The 21345-nt window shown below is 36.0% G+C and overlaps 2 protein-coding genes across 7 annotated transcripts; one reads left to right on the top strand and one right to left on the bottom strand.

The window, feature by feature from the left end:
• The first annotated feature begins 844 nt into the window (after positions 1-844).
• On the top strand, positions 845-6450 carry LOC116015395 (far upstream element-binding protein 2). The gene is made up of 8 exons (XM_031255445.1): positions 845-1190; positions 1565-1905; positions 2009-2194; positions 2314-2412; positions 2554-2625; positions 2706-2816; positions 4919-5185; positions 5272-6450. Exons 1-8 carry the CDS (start codon positions 941-943, stop codon positions 6094-6096), a joined length of 2151 nt encoding a protein of 716 aa, XP_031111305.1. The 5' UTR covers positions 845-940; the 3' UTR covers positions 6097-6450.
• Positions 6451-7971: 1521 nt separating this feature from the next.
• Positions 7972-21044, bottom strand: LOC116017763 (non-lysosomal glucosylceramidase). Of its 6 annotated transcripts, none has more exons than XM_031258394.1 (20): positions 21014-21044; positions 14199-14263; positions 14003-14107; positions 13713-13769; positions 13562-13632; positions 13341-13440; positions 13193-13266; positions 12970-13070; positions 12773-12876; positions 12627-12680; positions 12448-12503; positions 11914-11952; positions 11676-11820; positions 11386-11567; positions 11240-11307; positions 11019-11091; positions 10878-10939; positions 9869-10793; positions 9029-9319; positions 7972-8406 (listed from the first exon to the last, which is right to left on the bottom strand). In XM_031258394.1, exons 2-20 carry the CDS (start codon positions 14259-14261, stop codon positions 8127-8129), a joined length of 2850 nt encoding a protein of 949 aa, XP_031114254.1. In that variant the 5' UTR covers positions 14262-14263; positions 21014-21044; the 3' UTR covers positions 7972-8126. The 6 variants fall into 6 exon arrangements, with proteins under 6 accessions (XP_031114254.1, XP_031114255.1, XP_031114256.1 ...); XM_031258395.1 differs by having other exon boundaries at positions 20975-21030; XM_031258396.1 differs by lacking the exon at positions 21014-21044 and adding an exon at positions 17172-17236.
• Between the last annotated feature and the right edge of the window lie 301 nt (positions 21045-21345).

The raw sequence follows: 21345 nt of genomic DNA, 5'->3' as shown, positions 1-21345 counted from the left end.
GGTCCACACATTTGTGTGAACTATAAATAAAAAAAAATACATTTTTATATATATTAAAAGTGCCTATTTATATACGTAAAGTACATTATTTGAAAGTATATGATTTTGTATATATCATCAAATAATATACTTTCACAGTACACAAAAACTTTTAATATATTGAAAATGTATATTGTATTTATAGTCTACACAGATATATAAATCATGATCCACATAATAATTTGTCCTATAAAACAACTTGCGATTTACTTTCTCTAATTGGTGGCAAATTATGCTATGGACCCGGGTCCACCGTGTAAGGTGGACTCGGGTCTATGTTCACAAATTTAAAACTCTATGTTCACAAATTTAAAACTCTATGTTCACAATTTTAGAACTCAACATACAAAATTAAATTACTCAATATTCACAACTTTTTAACTCTATATTCACAATTTTGTTATATAGATTCAAAAATTGTGTTATACTATTGAATATAGAGTTTTGATACTGTTGAGCATAGAGTTATGAAATTGTGAACGTTATGAAATTGTGAAACTGTGAATATGAAATTATAAAACTGTGAACATGAAGTTATGAAATTATAAACATAGAGTTATAAAATTATGAACATAGCATTATGTAGACCCGAGTCCACATGAGCATAACAACTGCTAATTGGTTCTATGGGCCGAACTAGAGATCCAGTAAAGTAAATTGGGTCTTATATTCGAAACCCATTAGACAAACGGATAACAATTAGGCAAGCGGATACCTAAAAGGCTAAAGCCCTAAGCTACAGAGCTCGAAATATCTCACCATATATACAAACTCAGAGAGTTTATGGACATACAAACACAATCGTGTTTCCCAATTCTCCCTTCTCACAATCTCACACTCTCCAAGAAAGGCCTCTCTTTGCACCGCTTTCGTTAGGGTTTTCAGGAACGTCCGGATCGCAATGGCGGATGAGGAGGTAGTGGTGGCACCTACATCGGTGGCGAACTCCGATAATCACAAACGGAAGCTTGAGGATTTGGAGCAATCCGCTCCAGGTGAGTCGGTATTGAAGGAGGAGGAGGCCGAGCCAGATTCGGTCAATAAAGCCGACGAGGAGGAGGAGGTGGAGGGCGGTGAAGGTGAAGATGAAGCTCAAGCTGATGGTTCTGAAGCTAAACGACCTCGTCTTGAGGAGAAAACCGATGAATTAGGTATTTTAGTTATTTCCCCTTCTCCTCTGGAACTCAAAGCTATGCGGTTATTTCATTATTTGTTATGCATATTCTGGCTTGTGTTCTACTTAGCAAATGTGCACATGTATGTTCTTAATATACATGTCGTTTTAAAGGGAAATTATATTTCACTTATCTTGCATGTTGCATCAAATATCAATAGAGCACATGGCTATACATTAGGTTTCTTTATTGTTCACTGTTTGAGTTCTTTTACATAGTGCTGAGTTCGGTAAAATAAATAGCAGCTTGCTTCTTTACATATTTCATCTAAAGAGAAAAAAGTATAAGCTTGATTATCTACATGACATTAGCTTGTAATGCTATCTTTCTGGATAAATTCCATTTTTCAGGTGCTGAGAATGGACATACAGAGGAGAAGAATGGGGATGAGTCAAAAGAGGATGATACTGAAGAGAAGCCAGATTGTTTGGATAATAATGAACAGTTGGATAATGGCCAAGGAGTGGAGAATGATGCTCCGACCACCACCAGTGAACAACCTGCTCCAATTGATGATTTGCAAACAGAGAAACCTCAGACTGACAATGTTCCAGAAGAACCATCTAAAGGTGAAGATCAGGAACCATCTACTACTGATATCCCTCAACAAGGAGATGCTCCTAATGAGCAAGAGAATACAGCATCAGAGACTCAAACAATGTCACGGAAAATGGAGGTCCCTAATAATAAGGTTCAAGGATAAAGCAACCTGCTTTTTTTTGCAACTGCTCAAGTATGTCTCACTGTGCAGAAATATCTAATGGTTGTCCTTGCCTCATTTCGTGGTTGGACAGGTTGGTGTACTTATTGGCAAGGGTGGGGAAACTATTCGACACCTGCAATACAATTCTGGTGCCAAAATTCAAATCACACGTGATGCTGAGTCTGACCCTCGTTCCTCAACTAGGTCTGTTGAACTAATTGGAACTTTGGAAAATATAGAGAAGGCTGAGAGATTGATAAAGGATGTCATAGCTGAGGTTTGTCTGACTTTTATCATCTGTATAGCTTATGCTGCTTACTGTAGTTCTACTTTTTTTGCTTCTTCCCATTTCTGTGTGATATCATTTTTGGATGTTTAACTTAATTTCTTCTCTAGGCTGATGCTGGAGGCTCTCCTTCCCTTGTGGCTAAGGGCTTCAACCCTGTGCAATCTGTTATTGGAGATCAAATTGAGATGCAAGTTCCAAATGAGAAGGTGTGCTTTCTTTGTTTGTAAAAATCTTTTTTTTTCCAGATTTTCTGTTCCCTCTCCTTTTTTTGTTCTTTTTCTTTTTCTTTTTAAAATTTGCCTGTTATAGTAGTGAATAATTGAATGTTTTCATTTTTATTGGTCCAGGTTGGTTTAATTATTGGAAAAGGTGGAGAAACTATCAAGAGCCTCCAAACAAGATCAGGAGCACGCATTCAGGTAGTGTATAATGACTATGGGGTGATAAATTTTTCATACAAATTTCTAAAACTGTTGATTTTTCGTTCTATTTCTTTTAGCTGGTGCAACTTCCTGAAGGAGAACAATCAAAAGAAAGAACCGTGAGAGTGACTGGTGATAGAAAACAGATTGAGCGGGCTAGAGAAATGATTCAAGAAGTAATGGATCAGGTTTGTATTCATCATCAATCCTGTTGTTTAAATAATTAATGTTTGGTGTAACAAATTTTACTGTTGATATTTGAATGCAAAGCATGATTCTTCTAATGCATGATTATGTAGTTTTTTTTTTCCTTCTATATTCTTTCCATTTTTAATTTGTATACCAAGATCTAATCATTTGGCATGCATATTGTGAGTATATGACTTGTTATGCCAATATTGACCAAGTTTGAATTCTGGATTTTTGGGTTAAGTTTGAATGAAAATTCTCATCTAAGACGCTCTGTTTTGTGCTCTTTGTGAATCTTACAACATGGAAGGATGCTTAACTGTTACCTTCACCACTTTTTTCGGCAATTTATATGCTTTGATTTATGTACAAGAATATATGATGTATCATAATTAGATATAAGAAATTGAAATGTCTCTTTGTGTTCAAAGGGAGGTTGTATGATATCCCAAATCATTGAAGGGGTTTTTTGCTTAGATAGGATCTTAGATTTTTCTCGTGTCATGACTCGTGACTTTATAGCTTAATGCTTCTGCTCAGTTTGCTAGATCTTTACTGTTTGAGCATATGTGCTGAAATAGAGATGTAGTAAATCGCATGTACTTGTAGACATTACTTGATTTGGGTTGCAGCTGTTCATGAGTTGGAAAAATGTCCCCAATTAGGAGCCAGAGATTTTTCTATTCTTGAAAATTTTTATAAGCATCTTCTTGCCAAGGTCACTTGAATGCAGTTAAGGTGGTCTTATATTGAAATGAGATGTCGGTTGCCATGATGTTTTTCATGTTAAAGGTGCCAATTCCAGTTGGTTGGCTTTAAAAATGCAGATTTGGATTTTGCTTTTCACATCAGGTCAGCATTGCCTTCTTCGTGTAGCAATAGACAACTACTATTCACTCTCATCCACAGAAGAGAGGTATCAAGCATTAGTCCCCACAATAGCAGGCTGTGTATAGTTGGTAAGATTGCTTTGTGACCTAACCCCAAAATAATAGTGGTATTAAAGACTACGTTATACTAACCTGGGTGTTCTTTGGTATACACCGTGTTCTGTGCACAAGTCATGTTACAGAATGTGTCCTCACTAGCTAAATTGTCCTTCATGTTGTTCCAATCCATATATTGAAATGTGATGATGTTATCTTGGAGAACTAGAAGATATGACACCTTACCTATTGATTTGCTAAGAGCTTTCTGTCTGCTGTTTAGAATTAACAATGTGAGCCCTGAATGATTGTCATATTAGTGAAGGTTATTTGAAAAGCTAATTATAATTTATGTAGATTTAAAAAATGAATGGTCTTCTGCTTGTGATGAAGACTTCCATTGATTGGCAGGAGTGCTAGATTAGTGGTTTTATCTCTTCATTCTGTGTCCCATCCTACTGTTATGAACTTTGAAACAACAGAAAAGTTAAGACATATATTACTCTTCTTTCCCCATGCATACTGAATCCTATCTCATTTCTCTTGCTGGATTTTTGCTTAGTTCGTTGCCTGAAATTGATTATGCGAATGGATTTATAATATTGGATTAGTTCATTCTGACACATCTTACGGTTTAGCTGTTGACAGCCTGATATATCTTTCTTTTGGGGAGGAAGGTAGGGTTCATGAATATGGAAACATTATTATTATTTTTAGTAGCAAATATTACAAGTATTATTTATGGCTTAGTATCAGGTTAAACTTTGGGCTTATACATTCTATTTTATATACATCCTTTTTGTTTGAGATGCTTGTGAACATTTGGTACGGAGTAGTAATTTATGCATATGCACTTTGTTGTGAATTCTGGTTATTGCTGCTCTTTTTACCCCAGTCTTTCTGCTAAGTGGATGAATGATAACATGTTCAAAGCATGCCTTCATTTGTTGTTGTTTTGATTATTATTACAACTTGATGGTTTTCACTGTTCACTTTTATCAGTTTCTGCATGTACTTTGTTTTTTAAGAACCAAGATTAATTGCTACCTTCTGTATTGCATGATATAGCAAACAAAGGTTTCTTTGAAGATATTTTAAATTAAATTTAGTATTTCTCTCTTTATTTTGAGTAAGCTCTATGCTAACTTGGAGTTATCTTCTAATTGCTTCTTTAGCATGTAAGATCATCTCCTCTCTCTATGGGGTATGGTCAGCAGCAGAACTTTCGCCCACGTGGACCTGTTGCCCCACAGTGGGGACCACATGGTCCTCATCCTGGACAGCATCCGGGGTATGACTACCGACAGAGAGGACCTTATCCGTCTCATAGTCCACAATACCCTGCCCCAGCATATGGTAATTATCCTCCACAGCCAGCACCTAGAAGTGGCTTTGGACCAAGTTGGGAGCAAAGGCCACCTATGCAGGGGCCTCCACCTCAGGTTGGTTGGTTCTTTGATTATTGGCAAATTGGTCTTATTGCAGAGTGCATAAGCAATTGAGCTAACCTATGGGCCCTCTTTCTCAGGCAAATTACAACTATGGGCAACCACATGGACCAGATTATGGGCAATCTCATCCCTATCACCAGCCACCTCATGGACAGAATTATGGGCCTGGGTACAACGACATGAAATATTCTAGTCAAATGCCAACCCAAAATCAGTATGGAGGACAAGGGATGTCTCAGCCGATGGCATATCCTCAAGGCGGTTCACATCAAGGTTATAGTGGACATGATCAATATGGTAAACCTCCATCGTATGGTATGCATCCACAGGCATCTCATGTCCAACATTACAACCAGCCTAGGGCTAACCAGCCTGGTGAAGTCCCTTACCAGGCCCCCCCTATGGCTTCAACTCAAGGATATGGCATGAATATGCCACCTCAGCAACAGTACCCTTATGCAGCTACTGGGCCTATGCAGCAGCAAACTTATCCCCCATATGGTTCTGCACCTGCCAGTGATGGTTACACCCACCCACAACCACCTGCAACAGCATCTGGTCCTGTTTATCCTCAGCAAGGGGCTCAGCCTGTATCTGGGTATGGTCAGCCTGTTGTGCAGCAACCCCCTGCATATGCTCAAGTTGGGCAACAGCCTGCTGCTTATGGTTCATATCCTTCGCAACCGGCTGACAACAGTGCAGGCTATGGGTATCAGGCACCAGCAGATCCTTCTTATGCTACCACCCAGTCTACAGCAACTTACAATGCACAGTCAACAGGTCAGCCAGGTTATGCTCAACCTGCTCCCACTCAAACTGGCTATGATCAATCCGTTGCTCAGCCAGGTGGTTATGTAAGTCAACCTACACAAGCCGCAGCGGGTTACGGGAATAGTGTATGATCTCATTCTGGTTGTCCTATAAACGATTCAGGCATATGGTGTGCACCATGCTCTAATTATATCTTATGGGAGTTGGCCATGAGAAATTAGCTGCCTGTGAGTTTAGCTTGCAACTTGGTATGAACCCCTTGCATCTGTGTCAATTAGGATCTACTCTACTCTGGGAAGGAATGACACTAATCTTCTGTTGTAGTTTTCCTTTTACCCTAGTGGCTAGGTTATTTCCTTCCCATTTTACTTTGAGTTAGCTTTCATAAGTCACTATTGTAATCCTTACTACAATTATGAGGATATGTTAACATTTTGTTTGGACCTGTTTTCTTGCTTTAATTTTATAAGCACATTTTTCATCAACTTTTCCCCCTTCAAGGTGTGTTCCAAATCCTTCTTCCTTCTATTCCTCTTAATAAGATTGATTGACAGAATTAATATCATTTTCAGTCTCTTGGTCTGCTGGTTGTAATGGATTTTGTATTTTTAGTTATAAGGTTTTTTTTTTCTTGACTTTTTAAATAAATTAATAGTATTATTATCATTATTATTCTTTTAAATACATGACATATGTGCGCTGAAAGGCTTGGACAAATCATCTGGAAAGCTGTCTCAGATAAGAGGTGGAAAGGAATCTATGTTGCTTGCCAGGTATGTACCTACACTTTTGCACTTATTTTTTGCTGACGTTCTGGTGTTATTTGCTGAAGGTTCGCAGGACCAAGTAAACATTATTTTAGATTGCTTAGACATACTCAGCATGGCTCAAGTCTGCAACAATGAGATTGCTGTTAGCCTATTGGCGATGCTTGAGATTAACTGAATGACGAACCTAGGAAGATATCTTGGGGTGGGTGCCTTGACTTCATGGGAGAGTGATGAACAATTTTTGGTATATGTGGCAGCTGCTGACAACAGGAAAGTCACGTAGTAGGTGTATGAACTTGCCGTTTCTTGCGAAGCTGGGTTGGAGGCTCTTGATGGAGAATGACAAGCTGTGGACTGAGGTGCTCTGTACAAAATACACCGGGCCCATACAGGGTTCGAGCATGTTAGCGTTGAGACCTATCCAATCCAACGCATGGTCTGGAACCACAACTGCTCTCAGCTCACACTGATTAAGGATGAAATTAGAGTGAATGTCGACTCGAGAGAGGAGAGTAGGTTCTGGATGGATCAATCGCTGGACAATAAGCCCCTTAGTGGCCAACATTACTGAGAAAGCCCCAGATAGATGATGACGATCAATGAGAGCAGCAGGGAGAAGGATGTAGCTCTCTGGTCGGGTAAGCTCTCTGCAAACTCAATGGTGCTATATTAAAGGAGACTGCGGTTTTGCAGGATATTAGCCGGAAACAGATATGGATGGATATTGAAAGTGCCGAGCAAAATGAAGTCCCTATAATCAAACATGGAAAGATCCTATATATCATATGTAATGTTGAGAGGAGGAAGCTTACACACAAGGATACATGTGGCATGGACTAGGGTTCATATTGCATTGTGAACTCTTGTCAAACACATTTTGTACCTGTAAATAAATTGGAAAGACACATAACATGATAATTACAGATATATAACATGATAATTACATACACAAATTGTTAATTGCAAGTACAGAATATGTTAACGGAATAACGGTAGATTAGCAGATACAGAAGATGTTAATATATTCTATGCATGCAGTTAACAATTTATATATCTGTAGTTATTTATGTTATATGTTTGTAATTATATGTGCCTTCAATTTGTTTACATGTACAGAAACAGTTAATTATATGTATAGAATATGAAGGTTATTTTTGGACCAAGATCTACCATGCAAGGTAGATCTGGTCCATAGTATAATTTGAGGTAGGTAGGAGCTTAGTAATTTGGAAGAAATTGATTTTAAATTTTTTTTTTTTTAATAATCTGAGACAACAAATTATACAATTCAATTACATTATATAAGAATTATATAATTAATAATTCCAACCACAAACACCAGTGAATGAAATTGAAACCTCAAAACAAACAAGGGGCACGTGGTTTAAAACTCAGAACCCTAATTTCCTACACAATAATTCATGCAGCAACTGCAAATAGCTCTTAGAAGGTTCTTCATTTGGCAACCTCAAAGCCCGAGCAATCTCTTCAAACCCCGCCTGCTGCTTTAGATACCCTGAATTTTCAACAACGTTGTAGCTCATCTCCTTGTTTTGCTGTTTTGGCTTTGTCAATGCCCATTGCATTGCCCAGATTGCCAATGGCCTCATGTAACATAGTGATCTGTACTTGTCATCGGAGTTCCACCCCTCTGGCGTTTGGAACGCAAATCTATTCTCACAAAAATAATCTGTTAATGTTTCGTTTCAATTAAAAGTTTAAACTGACAGTGAGAGAGACTACTACACATTTATATTTTATATGTTATGTGCTCAACACAACTTGCTAAGTACTATGTTTCAACAACTTTGTGATATTCATATGACTTGCTACAATACAATGCAGGTTAGTGTTGCAAAAATCTAGTCTAGGCACTGATTAATCGGCGTCTGGCCGACCATCTAGTATATCACTATAATCGGTGACCGGCCGACCCTAAGTTTCCTAAGCGCCGACTAAGTCGCCTAGCCGGCCGATTAGCTATTGTTCCCTTCGTTTTTAAATTAGTTATTTCAAACATCGTTTTGAACGAAATAAACCTTAATTTTTCAAACTCTAAATGTTTTTAGGTTACTATTTAATATTTTAACATTAATTATTACAATATTAAATAGTTTATAATTATTAAGTTTATAATTACGAGCGCCTAGCACCGATTAATTGCCGCCTAGGCGCTCCCGAGGGCTCGAGAAGTGCCTAGCAATTTTTTCAACCATGATGCAGGTAATGCCGATTTCATGTTTTTCTTGCAGGAAATGAAAAGAAGTGAAAGGATTTACTACGTATTACTTACCCCAAACCTGTTTCAGACCAGACAGTTTCATGGATGCCACTTGCAGTATGAAATGCCATTTCCACAAGCCCTTCCTGTATCATAGCAGCAGCTAAAGAATACGTAACTCCTGTCCATATTTCTCTCGACTGCATTGCCGTTTTATCCACCTTCCCGTTTGGCAGCATCCCGTTCACTGCCCCACGCGTCCCTCCTTTGAGTTTCAACACGTTGAAGTCATAAATTTTCTGTAGAGCACTTCTGATCTTCTCTTCGCTCGAGATAGGTGAAAGCCCACTTGCATTAGCATACCTGTGAAGTATCAAGAACAGAACATGTGTTGGAAAAGTTAAGGTTGGATTGGCTTAACTGTCACATAGGAATAGGATCATGGTTGGAAAAGTTAAGGTTGGATTGGCTTAACTGTCACATAGGAATAGGATCATGGTTGCAGTAGGTGCTAGGCGCTAGTCAGACGGTAGACTAGCGCCTAGCGCCTAAACGGTCTAGGCGGCGACCTATAAAAACAAAAAATTAATTCATGTGTGTGAGTGTGTGTCATATATTATATTATATATATATCTCTTACTTCGCTTACTTATATAAATAAATAAATTTAAATATATATAAATATAATAATAAAATTAACAAGGCCGACTCGGTCGAGTTAACTGGGGTAACTCTGCTGAGTTGGGCGAGATTAAGCCTAGTCGGCCGCCAACTCGGCCCAGTCGGTCGAGTTAGGTGCTAGGCGGCCGGCCACCTAGGTGGACGCTTAGGGAGCAATTCGCCTCGGTCTAGGAGTGCCTAGCGCCTAGGCGGGGATTTCTGCAATAGTGAATAGGATAGACACATATATACCATTGGCCTGCCAGTTGATCAGCTTGAATTGAAGAACTTGATGATTTGCCACTGTTATCGTAGTTGAAGTACGAACCGTTCCACAACGTGTCGTATGCAGCCTTTGCCTTTTGAAACCGGAGCCAGAGGTAATCTGCAGCTTTGAGATCATCAACTTCTCGAGCCAATGCTGAGGCGGCTTGGAGAGCAGCCACCCAGAGCCCACCACAATAAGCACTCACACCCTTAACAGTCCAAGCGTCATATGTCTGATCAGGGAATCCTTCGTTCTCAATCATGCCATCGCCATCCTTATCGAACTGGTCCATGTAAGCTACTGCCAGGTACACCGATGGCCAGACAGCTCGGGCAAACTCTTTATCTCCGGTGGCATAAAAATCCCTATAGACCTGAAGGATAAACTTAGAGTTCAAGTCTTTCCATCTGTCCGTGTTGAAGAAGTTGTATGCATTCACTTCAAACCACGGGTCGTTGAGTCCAATATCATGAGGAACAGCTCCAAGAGCCTTTCTGGGAACCCACGTTCCATCGCTCAGTACTCCCATTTTCGAAGGGTCGTGCATCATAACCGCCATTGCAAAGTCCCTCTGGATGCTCAGCTCGAGTTTGGGGAATAGCATAAGCAGCGCGTAAGAGGAGTAGAAGTGGACATCGTAGGTGTTCCACATGTGATATTCAATCCCTTCGAGATAGAGGACCTGCCCAACGTTCTCCTCTCCATCTCGAAGCAGGTAAGTGCCAAATGCGGAGTTTGATGCTACTGGTGAGTTCATTTTATCAATTGTATGTTTCATCCTCTCGAGTAAGTTGATATGAATATTGTCAGTTTGACTGCCACCATTACAAACCATCTCAGATTTTGGCTTCTCTAAAGTAAATTTCCTTTCTCCAATCGTTGCAATGCTTTGCATAGGCAAAGAGCCATCTGTGACAAAAAAAAAAGGGTCACCTTGAATCAGATTGTAGAACATATCGTATAATAATAACAGATTTCACTTTCAAAATTTACCTGTCCAGATTGTGCCCCCCGCATTAAGGTAATATAGCTCGTTGAAAAGAGTGACGCGATACCTGAGGAGAAGATTTTGAGACTTGAAAGTAATTATAAGGTTTCTAAAAACATTTAGCAAAAGAATTGTCTGCACTGAACCATTCTGGGAGTGTTTGGTCTTCAAGTATCTCCTTTTGCCATTCTTCAATCTCGTCCTCCCAGTTGGCGTGTTCTAAGATTAAAGACAATCCAACAGGCAACATAAACAGATGCCCCCACACAGTTCTTACAAAAAATGTCAGTAATCACTAATCTCGTCTTAAATCCTAGATAACTAATGGCAGGACCATTTTTACATTTTAGTTGTTCAACGCAATTACCTAGGATTGCATCACGAGCAATAGCTGCAGCAGCATCTCCATGAGTTCCATAGAATTTTGTATACCGCCTGTCAAAGATCAAGGTGAAGCGTTTCAGGCCATTGATCACGAGCAGTTCGGGGTTTTAGGCTCACAGCTTTACCAACCTATGGTAAGTCTTGCCTCTAGGAAACCTTATTTCCGGGCAATCCCATGCTAACGAGAATGTAACAGTACGGACTGCACCAGAAGGAACAGTCGCAGTGGCAGCTAAAGCTGCTCCAATTGATGACCCCGGTTCTGAAAGGGTCGGTGTTTCATCATCCTTAAGATAGTCAAACGAACCATGCTGTAACAACAAATGGAAACCGTACTGAAGTTAGTATAGTATAACTAACATAGATTTGTACTACAATGCAATTGTTTGCATATGATGGGATGGAAAAGATCGGTTAACCTCTTCGATTTGATTCCATATGTCTTTTGCTGTTGCATTGTTGGAATCTCCAGATATCGAGAAGCATGGACACTCAGAGACACGGACTTCCTCTGTCTCTCGAGCTGCCATGGCAAAAGTTACCGGGGGATGGCCATTTGAAGTACTAAACAGATAGAATTACATTAGTATGAAACTCAGTTATAGGTCAAATGAGAAGTGGAAAGAAAACAGTATCAATAGAAGTGAAAGAACACACTTGTGATGTAGAAGAATGCAGGGTACACCATCTTGCTTCCTGAAAAGAACAAGTTGCGAATTATACTGGTGGATAAGCAGTCACTGAGAATCTTAACAAGGAATGGTGTTAGGATCTTTATTTCCTCATAGACCGCCATAGCATTTTCGGGAGGCAGGGTATTGGGCTTGACCCTTCACCGGTCTCCGCCCAACAATCCCCTAGCCACCAATTGATGGACTTGACCCTTTACTGGCATCCGCTCAACAATTCCGCCTCCCAGCACTTGCTAGTTTTAAGTTTTAACTGCTCTGATACTACTTGTTAGATCAAGTGCTTACTATTACGTCAAAAGTTATAGCTAGTAGCGAAGACGCAACTTTATTTCTTTACAGACTGCCATCACATTTTCGAGAGGCAGGTTGCTGGATTTAGCCCTTCACCGGCCTCCGCTCAACAATCCTCTAGCCACCAAATCACCAATTGATGGACTTGGCCCTTTACCGGCCTCTGCCCAACAAATGGAAACAAAATCTTATATTTTATTAAGCTTACTTGGTCTTTTCATTAAGATGATTGCCAGAGAATCCAGAAGTTCCACCCACTGAATTCTGCAGATGGGATAACAAGGGGATTAAAGATAAACTGCAGGTACCCATTACTAAAATCACTTGCAATCCACAAGCAAAAATTTGTAAAAACCGTCGAGAAATTGAAAGGTTATGTTGACATACAGCCCATGTGAAAAGCAAGGAGACATCTGCATCAACCACTCCAGTGTTGGAGAGCTGAAGGAAAAAAGAAAATGCAAAGTCTTAGCTTGAAATGCCAGTAAAAACCAAATCTATACCGCTAAGAATCCTTCACATGCTCCTTTTACCGTAAATACAAATACTGATACGGGGAGGCTGCTCTCCTTATAGTTGTGTGGAATAAAAGGAGAAACTTGGCGACATATAATTTGCAGCTCGGGATCAGGAGTACCTGGACGAGAAATGGGATAAAAATATGAAAGGGCGGGCAATAACTACAGTACAATAAACAGAAAGGCCTCTGAAGTTAAGTCTTGATGAATACCATCATACACAGTCCAAGCTCTGGGATATAAAGCATGATATGTGCACTTTTCTCCATCAAGGTTCCAATTCCAAGATTCGATTCCCGATCCTTTACCTGCCCTGTGTATCCAGTTATATCTATAGAATCAGCCGTGTTTCGAGTTTTGGACAATTCTACTATCTGATGTCTAATATGATAAACAGCCATGAAGACGAAAAACAAAAAAAACTCAGAAGCCTACTTGATCTCATTAGGAGGAGCTGCGGAGCATAACACTGAGGAAAACTTTTGTCCATTAGGCCGTGAAACAAAAACCTAAAAACGACGAGTTGTCAAGACATCTTTCAGCAGTTTTGCAATGTGGTTGATAACGGTTTTCAATTACTTACAGAAAACTGGTTTGATAGAATCGGAGTATCTTCACATTGTCTCTGAAATAATTGATAGCGTTGAAACTCGCCTCTAAAGCTTCTACCAATGCTTCCTGCACTGAATGTTGTCGTGTGACAACAACGTTTCGTTAATGAAATACTACACAGTTTATCATTCCACATTGCATTCGTTTCATTCAAATGTAGAGTTTTGAGGCCAAGGAAGGGCTATCACTCACCCAATACCGCCTAATGGAACGCCATGGTAACACGAGATCAGCCTTTTGTTATAAGGATCCATTATTGATGGCTGAAAAGGAGCAAAATAATAATACATACCTATTTATCGAATCAAACAAAGTTCATAAAACTAATATACAATGTAAATACCGTTCCCTTTGCAGCTTCTTCATTTATATGCCTATACAACCGCAAACCTAGAGGAAGCTTTACAACATCAAAGTAAACCAGGTCAGCTTAAGGAGGCATACGACTATGTTTTTGCAGTAAATAATTGTTGAATAGGAGGGAGGGATTGGATTCAACCGAGGCCAGGAATGAGGCTTAGCTACCACCAAGCTAAGCCCCGAGCGCCTAAGGAAATGAATATACAACACACTAAGATGTGGGGTTATTGGTGCAATACAGCTTAACGAAGTGAGAAAGTGTTTGAAGCTTACCAAGTGCACTATCTCGGGAATTCTCATAGTAAATTGGGAAGGTATAATTGCAGCTGAGTTTAGTTTCCGCTGCCAAGTCAGTGAAGGAAGATTTTCCAGACAACCCTATTTACGACAAAAGAAGAAGAAGAAAGAAACTTAATCAGAGGGATATGATAAACTTTAAACAACAAAAATATTGTTCTAAAAGTTCTACCTTTGGCAAAGAATCTGAAGAAGACTCATCTTCTCCATCCAAAGATCCATTCCTCACCATCATGACTACAACAAGGAGACAAAATATTAACAAACATGTTATCTACATTATATATACACAGAATTTATTAATGACTAAACCCAATTCTACCAATATGTCTGCTAATGTCTTGGATCAAGCTAAGAAACAAAACTGCTGCATTTCTCCTATCATTCTTACAAACTTCCTCACTCAATTTTCAGAAACAGATTATTGTTAAGAGATTACTTTCAGGGAAAATTGCATTTTTTGCTCTCCAGTTATACCTGTGGTATAGACTTAGTTACTGAGTTATATGCGTGACCATCTTTAACCCCTAACTTATGCATAGAGTGGCGATTTTAGTCCTTGAAAGACCAAATCAGCCACTTTATTAAGGGACAAATTGGTGGTAGAAATAGTCCCCTACTTTTGAGAGACTAAAATGGTCATTTCGTGCATCACTTAGGAGTTAAAATGGCCACACATATATCTTAGAGACTAAATTTATACCACGGGTATAACTAAACATGTAAAATTCCCATTAACCAATTATTGTGGGAAAAATAAATTTCTCTACGTGATGAGTTTTCTTATCAGAATTTAACTTTGTTATCTATCATCCAATCCCAACACAACAAAAAAGAACATAATGATCCAGAATCTTTACAGGGAATGAAGAAAAACTGTGAATTTTAGCATATATCCACACACACACACACAACAACAACAACAACAAAGTTGTAATACTAACAATTTATGGAAATAAGGAACAACAAAAGATGCTATATACATACCCAGATTAATGAGGAAATGAGACAGTTCAGTGAATACCTCTGAGAGAAACAACAATAGACTCTTTCTTACAATTCTGAGAGCTGTATGTGAGGTGTAAATGAGACTTTTAAAATTGAAGAAAACAAGAACCCATAATAGTAAAAGATGCTATAGTTGGTGACTTGGTGGGTTCTTGCTTTGTTGGATTTAGTAGTAGGTATTGGGCAAATGTGTTAAAACAAAAAACAAACAAAAAAAAAAAACTATTAGGCAAATGTAGACAAGCATGGTGAAATGGACGTTTAGAGTTACTCCGTATTAAAAAACAAGGAACATTTTTCTGCTTATTTATCCAAACTTGAATTAATAAAAACTACACTAATATTTAGATAATAATATTTAAATTGTAATACTTCATTTGGTAATAGAACATTATCACAGTTTATTATTTGAACATTATTCAATTTATTTTGTCTAAACATTACTATATTATTCTTGAACATATAACAGATAAATAATAAACATGAGTCTTCAATTTGGTATTAGAATCAGATCGATGAATTTGAACTTCTCGACATCACTGATTATATTCGAGTGTTGCTTGGAGTTACACACACACATATTGTTAACATGGTAAATTTAATTAAAATTTCCGGATTTAATTACTTTTGATATCCTATACGCCTACACACATGCAAAAGGCATGTGTTGTTGAATTATAATTGTCTTGTTAGAACATCTTCAACAACAAATGTTTTTGTTAGTTTTTTTTAGCCACATAGGAGGGAGATAGAGCATGCCTAGTTCGCTGAATGCGCACCAGGCAAGAGTGAACCCTATTTTTTCCCTCATTGTGAACCCTACAAAAAACCTTTATCACTGTAATTTTTTTTGTCTCTCTTTCCTTTCTTTTCTTGCCTCTAACTTAACCCCTTTCTCTTTCAACTATGTATAGAAAAACCCAAAAAAAACTTTAATGAGGTTATTCTTATGCTTAGGCTGTCCTCAACCCTACAAGTTTAGCATTTGCATGATGATGTGGAAGTATGTGAAAAATATTTTTTTATTTATTATAATGTGTTTACATGGAATGCAAGTTTACAAAGCACAAAAAGGTGCCGCATGACAGTCTCTTTGTACTTTTTTTTTTTAAAATTATTTTGTTATTATATTATAATAATATGATGTGAAAGCTGAACAACTTTTGAAAGTGGAAAGTATTGCATGAATGTAAAAAAAAATAGTGAAAATTTTATAAATTTAATGATGTTAAAATAAAATTCACTTTTAAAAATATGAGAGTATTGCAACGATAAGGATAACCTTACAGTGAAATGTGTCATAATCACATTATCATCAACAATCTTGAGTGGATTTAATGTACAGTTAACAACTACAGTAATAAATACAGGTGAAAAACTGACAATGTGACATGACATGAGTTAAATGGGAAATATCAAATATTAAAATATAAATATACGTGTCATTTTCTAATCTAAATCTATCATGTGAGTTTTGATTTTTTTTTTTTTTGAAAACGTGAGTTTTGATTTTATTAGACTAGAATTGTCATATCGAATAAAAGACTATAGAAATAGTGAATAAGAGATAAGGCATAAAATCATAGAGTTTGATTTTATTAGACTAAATTGTCATATCGAATAAAAGTCTAGAGAAATAGTGAATAAGGCATAAAATCATAGATACGTGATCAATGTATGTTTTTATTCATATTTAATAATCACGTCACGGACTTCATGGCTAACGTATCGCTTTGGCATGAATGGCTAAGTTCTTGGAAAGATTCTTTAGGCTTTCCTCGTATGCTTACAATTTTTCAATATTTACAAAAAGAATATAATTGTACTATTTTTTTTAGCAACCATTACCGTTAATTTACCTAGATAGATATATCATATCAGTTTTCATTTCTTTATACAAAAACATGTCCTCTCTATATGTGTGTAATAAGAACAGACGTGTAAGAAAAAACTAGGAACCAATCACAACTGTCCATCTGCAATGATATATCGGATTAGATCTAATTAGTATTTCTACCCGTGCAATGGACAGAATGGATTTGTTATAACTACATTGAGGAAGGAAGGAAAATTTATGACTGCATTTTATACAAAAGAAAATAGGTGCGTAGGCTATTAGAAAAATAAATTTGCTCACCATTAAATTTCGAATGAACTGGATTAAATGCTAAAGAACCAACAGTTGTTTGCAATACCGACTCATTTTCTAAAAAAATGTTATAAAATGATCAGTATTTAGACGATTCTCATAGAATGATTCGTACTTTAAATACACAACTATGAATGCATCTCCTATTTGTAATATTAAATCTTATATATTAATTGCATATATATTATTTGGTTTGATAACCACTGCAATATTTTTGAAAAAATAATAAAATCAAATAAGTACATAATAATTAACACATTAATTGAAGTAAATCAATAATTTAAAACAACAAATAAATAAAAATTGTTATATAATAAAATGTAAAGGTTATTAAAAATAATTTAAATTTGAGTTGTATTATCATTCCTAGGCATATTAATAGGTGTTCTTGGAGAGCAAACCATAAATCCACTGTGCAATGCTTCACTACCGGCCACTGCAATTACTTATACCCGATGAAGGAAAATTACAAATTGCATTTTATTTAAATAAAATAGTTATGTACGCTATTGAGATAACAAATTTGCTTACAATTAAATTGAGATTAGCTGGACTAAATGTTGGTGCACCAACAGAGGGTTCTAACAATGGTTGAGCATTATCAAACAACCTATTTGGTTGGAGCAACGATTCTTGTGTATTATTCGGATTACACAATGACTCGTTTCCTTAAAAAATAAAATGTCTGAGTTAAATTAATTGTCAAGGAATGACTCGTAATATAAATAAATAAAGAAGAATCCATAGTAATAAACATTTCACTTTATATGTTAATTAGGTATTTATTACTTAATCATTTTTATTCTAAATTTTTTAATTACATTCAAGATGAACATAACCCAAGGCAACACTTTCTATAATTTTCTAGGAAAAAAATAAAACCTTACAGCCCAAAATTAGATAGCCCCAAAATGATGTTGTTTTGGGCTATATATATATATATATATATATATATATATATATATATATATATATATATATATATATATATATAAATTTCATTTGGTTCCCCGTTTCATTTGACCATTTTGGTTCTCCTGCTCTAGGCGTCTCAGTTTGAGAAACTTTTGATCTTTCTGAACTTGTAATCTCTCTAAGATAATTTAAGATTTGCGTTTCTCAATTTGAGAAATCCTAGTTCGAATTTGGTCTAGTCTCCGGAACAAGGATGCGTGTATACCTTTTAATTTCTCTGTCATTTTTCCCCAATTTGAGAATACATGTACGGGTTATCAGATAATTCAATTCATGTTTGTGTTTCTCAATTTGAGAAACCCTAGTTTGGGTTCTCATACTGAAAAATTAAAAACTGGATTTCTCAGTATGAGAAAACCAACTATGGAGTTCTAAAGTATATATATAATAATGAAAATAATGAGTGAAACAGTATATCATGAGATTTAATTTTGGCTCTAACCTTGATTTGTGGTATTTTGCTTCTTCCTGTCCTTAGAATTGTTGACTCTGTGAATTTCCTTATTATGTTGTTTGTGTGAATTATGAAAAAGTTATGCTTCCTAAACAATTCTCATAGTTAATTATTAGTTAAGTAATAGTTAATTAAATGTGTAGTTCAAATTTGATTAAAGAGCCAAGAATGAATGTCATGATCCAATTTATGTGGTCAATGACCTAAAGAAAAATATAGCATTTATATCAAAATCTTAATTTGTTCAATATCTACAGTGCTAAAGACTAAAGTTTAGATATATTGTAGAACATTCAACTACTTGTTATTATATGCATTGTCTACAATTTATGATGGAAAAATGATATCCATGGTTTATTTTAAAGTGAGAAATTTAATTTGTAATTTACTCTGCAATAGGGTTTGGTATTGCTTGTAGTACGAATAGGAATTGTTTTACCATATTTTACAATATTACGTTGCAGAGAAGTATATATTGTGGTTATGTTTGACAAACCTAGCTGAAACAGTAGCTGAAAGCTGAAAAGTAACTGAAAGCTGAAAAGCTATAAGCTCGAAACTGGAATCTGAAGAGCTGTTAAGCTAGCTGCTATGCTTAAAAGTGTTTGGTAAAATTAGCTTTTTGATAAGTTGATAAATGTAAAAAGACTAAAAAGGGCATTTTCATAAAAGTTAAATAGTTTTAAATTTAAATAGGTTTGTTTACATATTAAAATATAAAATAATGAAATTAATATAATTTAATAAAATAAAGTAAGAACATATATTTGAAAATATATAAAGTAAAACAAGATGTTTATAATTCATAAAATTAGTTCACACAAAAATTATTGTTCAAACATAAATATCAATTTAAAATTACAAAGAAAAAAGGTCAAAAGAGTTTTAATTGGGAGGGATAAATGATGTCATTTATATAAAATAATAAGGATAAAGATGGAAAAAAGTTAAGAAGATACTAGCTTATTTTTGAAAAGCTACCTGAAGTAGTGTTTCAAAATAAGCTCTTATTTGAAGCTACTAGTTTATTTTGAGAACATTACCAAACAAAGCTTATAACTTATTAGTAGCTTAAAATAAGCTATAAGCTCCTAAATAAGTTCTGCCAAACACAACCTGTATTATTATTATTATTAATTTTAATATAGAGTTGTATTACGAATAGGAAAGAATATATTGTATTAGGAATTGTATTACCATATTTTACAATATTACGCAAATCTTAATAGTATAGGAGTGTTTTGGGCGGGGAATTAAATTGAAGGATTTTATCTCTTATTATAATAAAGAGAGGGGATTTAGCCTCTAAGATTGCTCCAATCTCCCGCCTAAGAATTTTTTTGTTTTAGTTATATATATATTTTTTCCTCTACAATCAAATTCAACCATTTCTAATACTTAATGGAATAATTCACGTTAAAAGATCAACCAAAGTTAAGAATTATAAGGTTTAAAGTTATGAACCATAAGATTTAAAGTTATGCACTTCAAGGTCCAAGTTATGCACCGTAGGTCCAAAGTTATGCACTATAGGTTCAAAGTTATGCACCTCAAAGTTTAAAGTTATGCACCGAAAATATTATTTTGAGAAGCTAATAAAGAATATGCACTTGAAGAGACAAAAATATGCACTTGCAGAAGGGAAAATATACACTTGAAGGAGAAAAACAATGCACCCATCTTTTGAGAAACTAATAAAATAAATATGCATTCAAAGAAAAACTATGCACTCAAAGAGAGAAACATATGCACTCGAAGAGAGAAACATATGCACTCGAACAAGGCAAAACATGCACTTGAAGACGAACATAACCCCTAAGTTATGCATGGAGTGACAACTTTAGTCCCTGAAGGACCGAATAAACCACTTTATAAAGTGATAAATTGGTGGTAGAAATAGTTCCCGAGAAACTAAAATGACCCCTTCGTGCATAACTTAAGAGCTAAAGATGGCCACACATATATCTCAGAGACTAAATTAAATTTGTACCACGAGTATAACTAAAAGACCAAAAATACAATTTTCTATTTTTTTTTGTCAAAAAATTGTAAAATTCCCATTAACCATTTATTGTGGGAAAAATAAATTTCTTTACCTGATGAGTTTTCTTATCAGAATTTAACTTTGTTATCTATCATCCAATCCCAACACAACAAAAAAAACATAATGATCCAGAATCTTAACAGGGAATGAAGAAAAACTGTGAATTTGAGCATATACCCACACACACACACACACACACACACACATATATATATATATATATATATATATATATATATATATATGCGCGCGCACAACAAAGTTGTAACACTAACAATTTATGAAAATAAGGAACAACAAAAGATGCTATATACATACCCAGATTAATGAGGAAATGAGACACAGTTCAGTAAATACCTTTGAGAGCAACAACAATAGACTCTTTCTTACAATTCTGAGAGCTGTATGTGAGGTATAAANAAAAAAAAAAAAAACCCCCCCCCCCCCCCCCCAAAAAAAAAAAAAAAAAAAACTCCGTAATAGTAAAAGATGCTATAGTTGGTGGGTTCTTGCCTTGTTGGATTTAGTAGTAGGTATGAGCTGAGCCTAACTATTAGGCAAATGTTTTATACTTATGGAATGCAAGCTTGCAAAACAGAGCCTTAACTATTAGGCAAATGTTTTATACTTATGGAATGCAAGCTTGCAAAGCAGAGCCTAACTATTAGGCAAATGTTTTATACTTAGGG

The sequence above is a fragment of the Ipomoea triloba genome, chromosome 4, assembly GCF_003576645.1.
Source record: "Ipomoea triloba cultivar NCNSP0323 chromosome 4, ASM357664v1".
Lineage (NCBI taxonomy): Eukaryota > Viridiplantae > Streptophyta > Magnoliopsida > Solanales > Convolvulaceae > Ipomoea > Ipomoea triloba.
Note: the sequence above shows the minus strand (reverse complement) of the source record. Positions and strands in the feature narration are given on the sequence as shown.

Bases quoted from the DNA above. Each gene is read 5' to 3' on its own strand.
- LOC116015395 (XM_031255445.1), top strand. From the start codon at position 941: ATGGCGGATGAGGAGGTAGTGGTGGCACCTACATCGGTGGCGAACTCC. The intron at 1,191-1,564 runs GTATTTTAGTTA...TCCATTTTTCAG, and splicing joins GGAGAAAACCGATGAATTAG to GTGCTGAGAATGGACATACA. The intron at 5,186-5,271 runs GTTGGTTGGTTC...CCTCTTTCTCAG, and splicing joins TGCAGGGGCCTCCACCTCAG to GCAAATTACAACTATGGGCA.
- LOC116017763 (XM_031258394.1), bottom strand. From the start codon at position 14,261: ATGATGGTGAGGAATGGATCTTTGGATGGAGAAGATGAGTCTTCTTCA. The intron at 13,770-14,002 runs GTAAGCTTCAAA...GATGTTGTAAAG, and splicing joins TTCCCGAGATAGTGCACTTG to CTTCCTCTAGGTTTGCGGTT. The intron at 12,877-12,969 runs GTATTCATCAAG...TTTCTCGTCCAG, and splicing joins AGCTTGGACTGTGTATGATG to GTACTCCTGATCCCGAGCTG.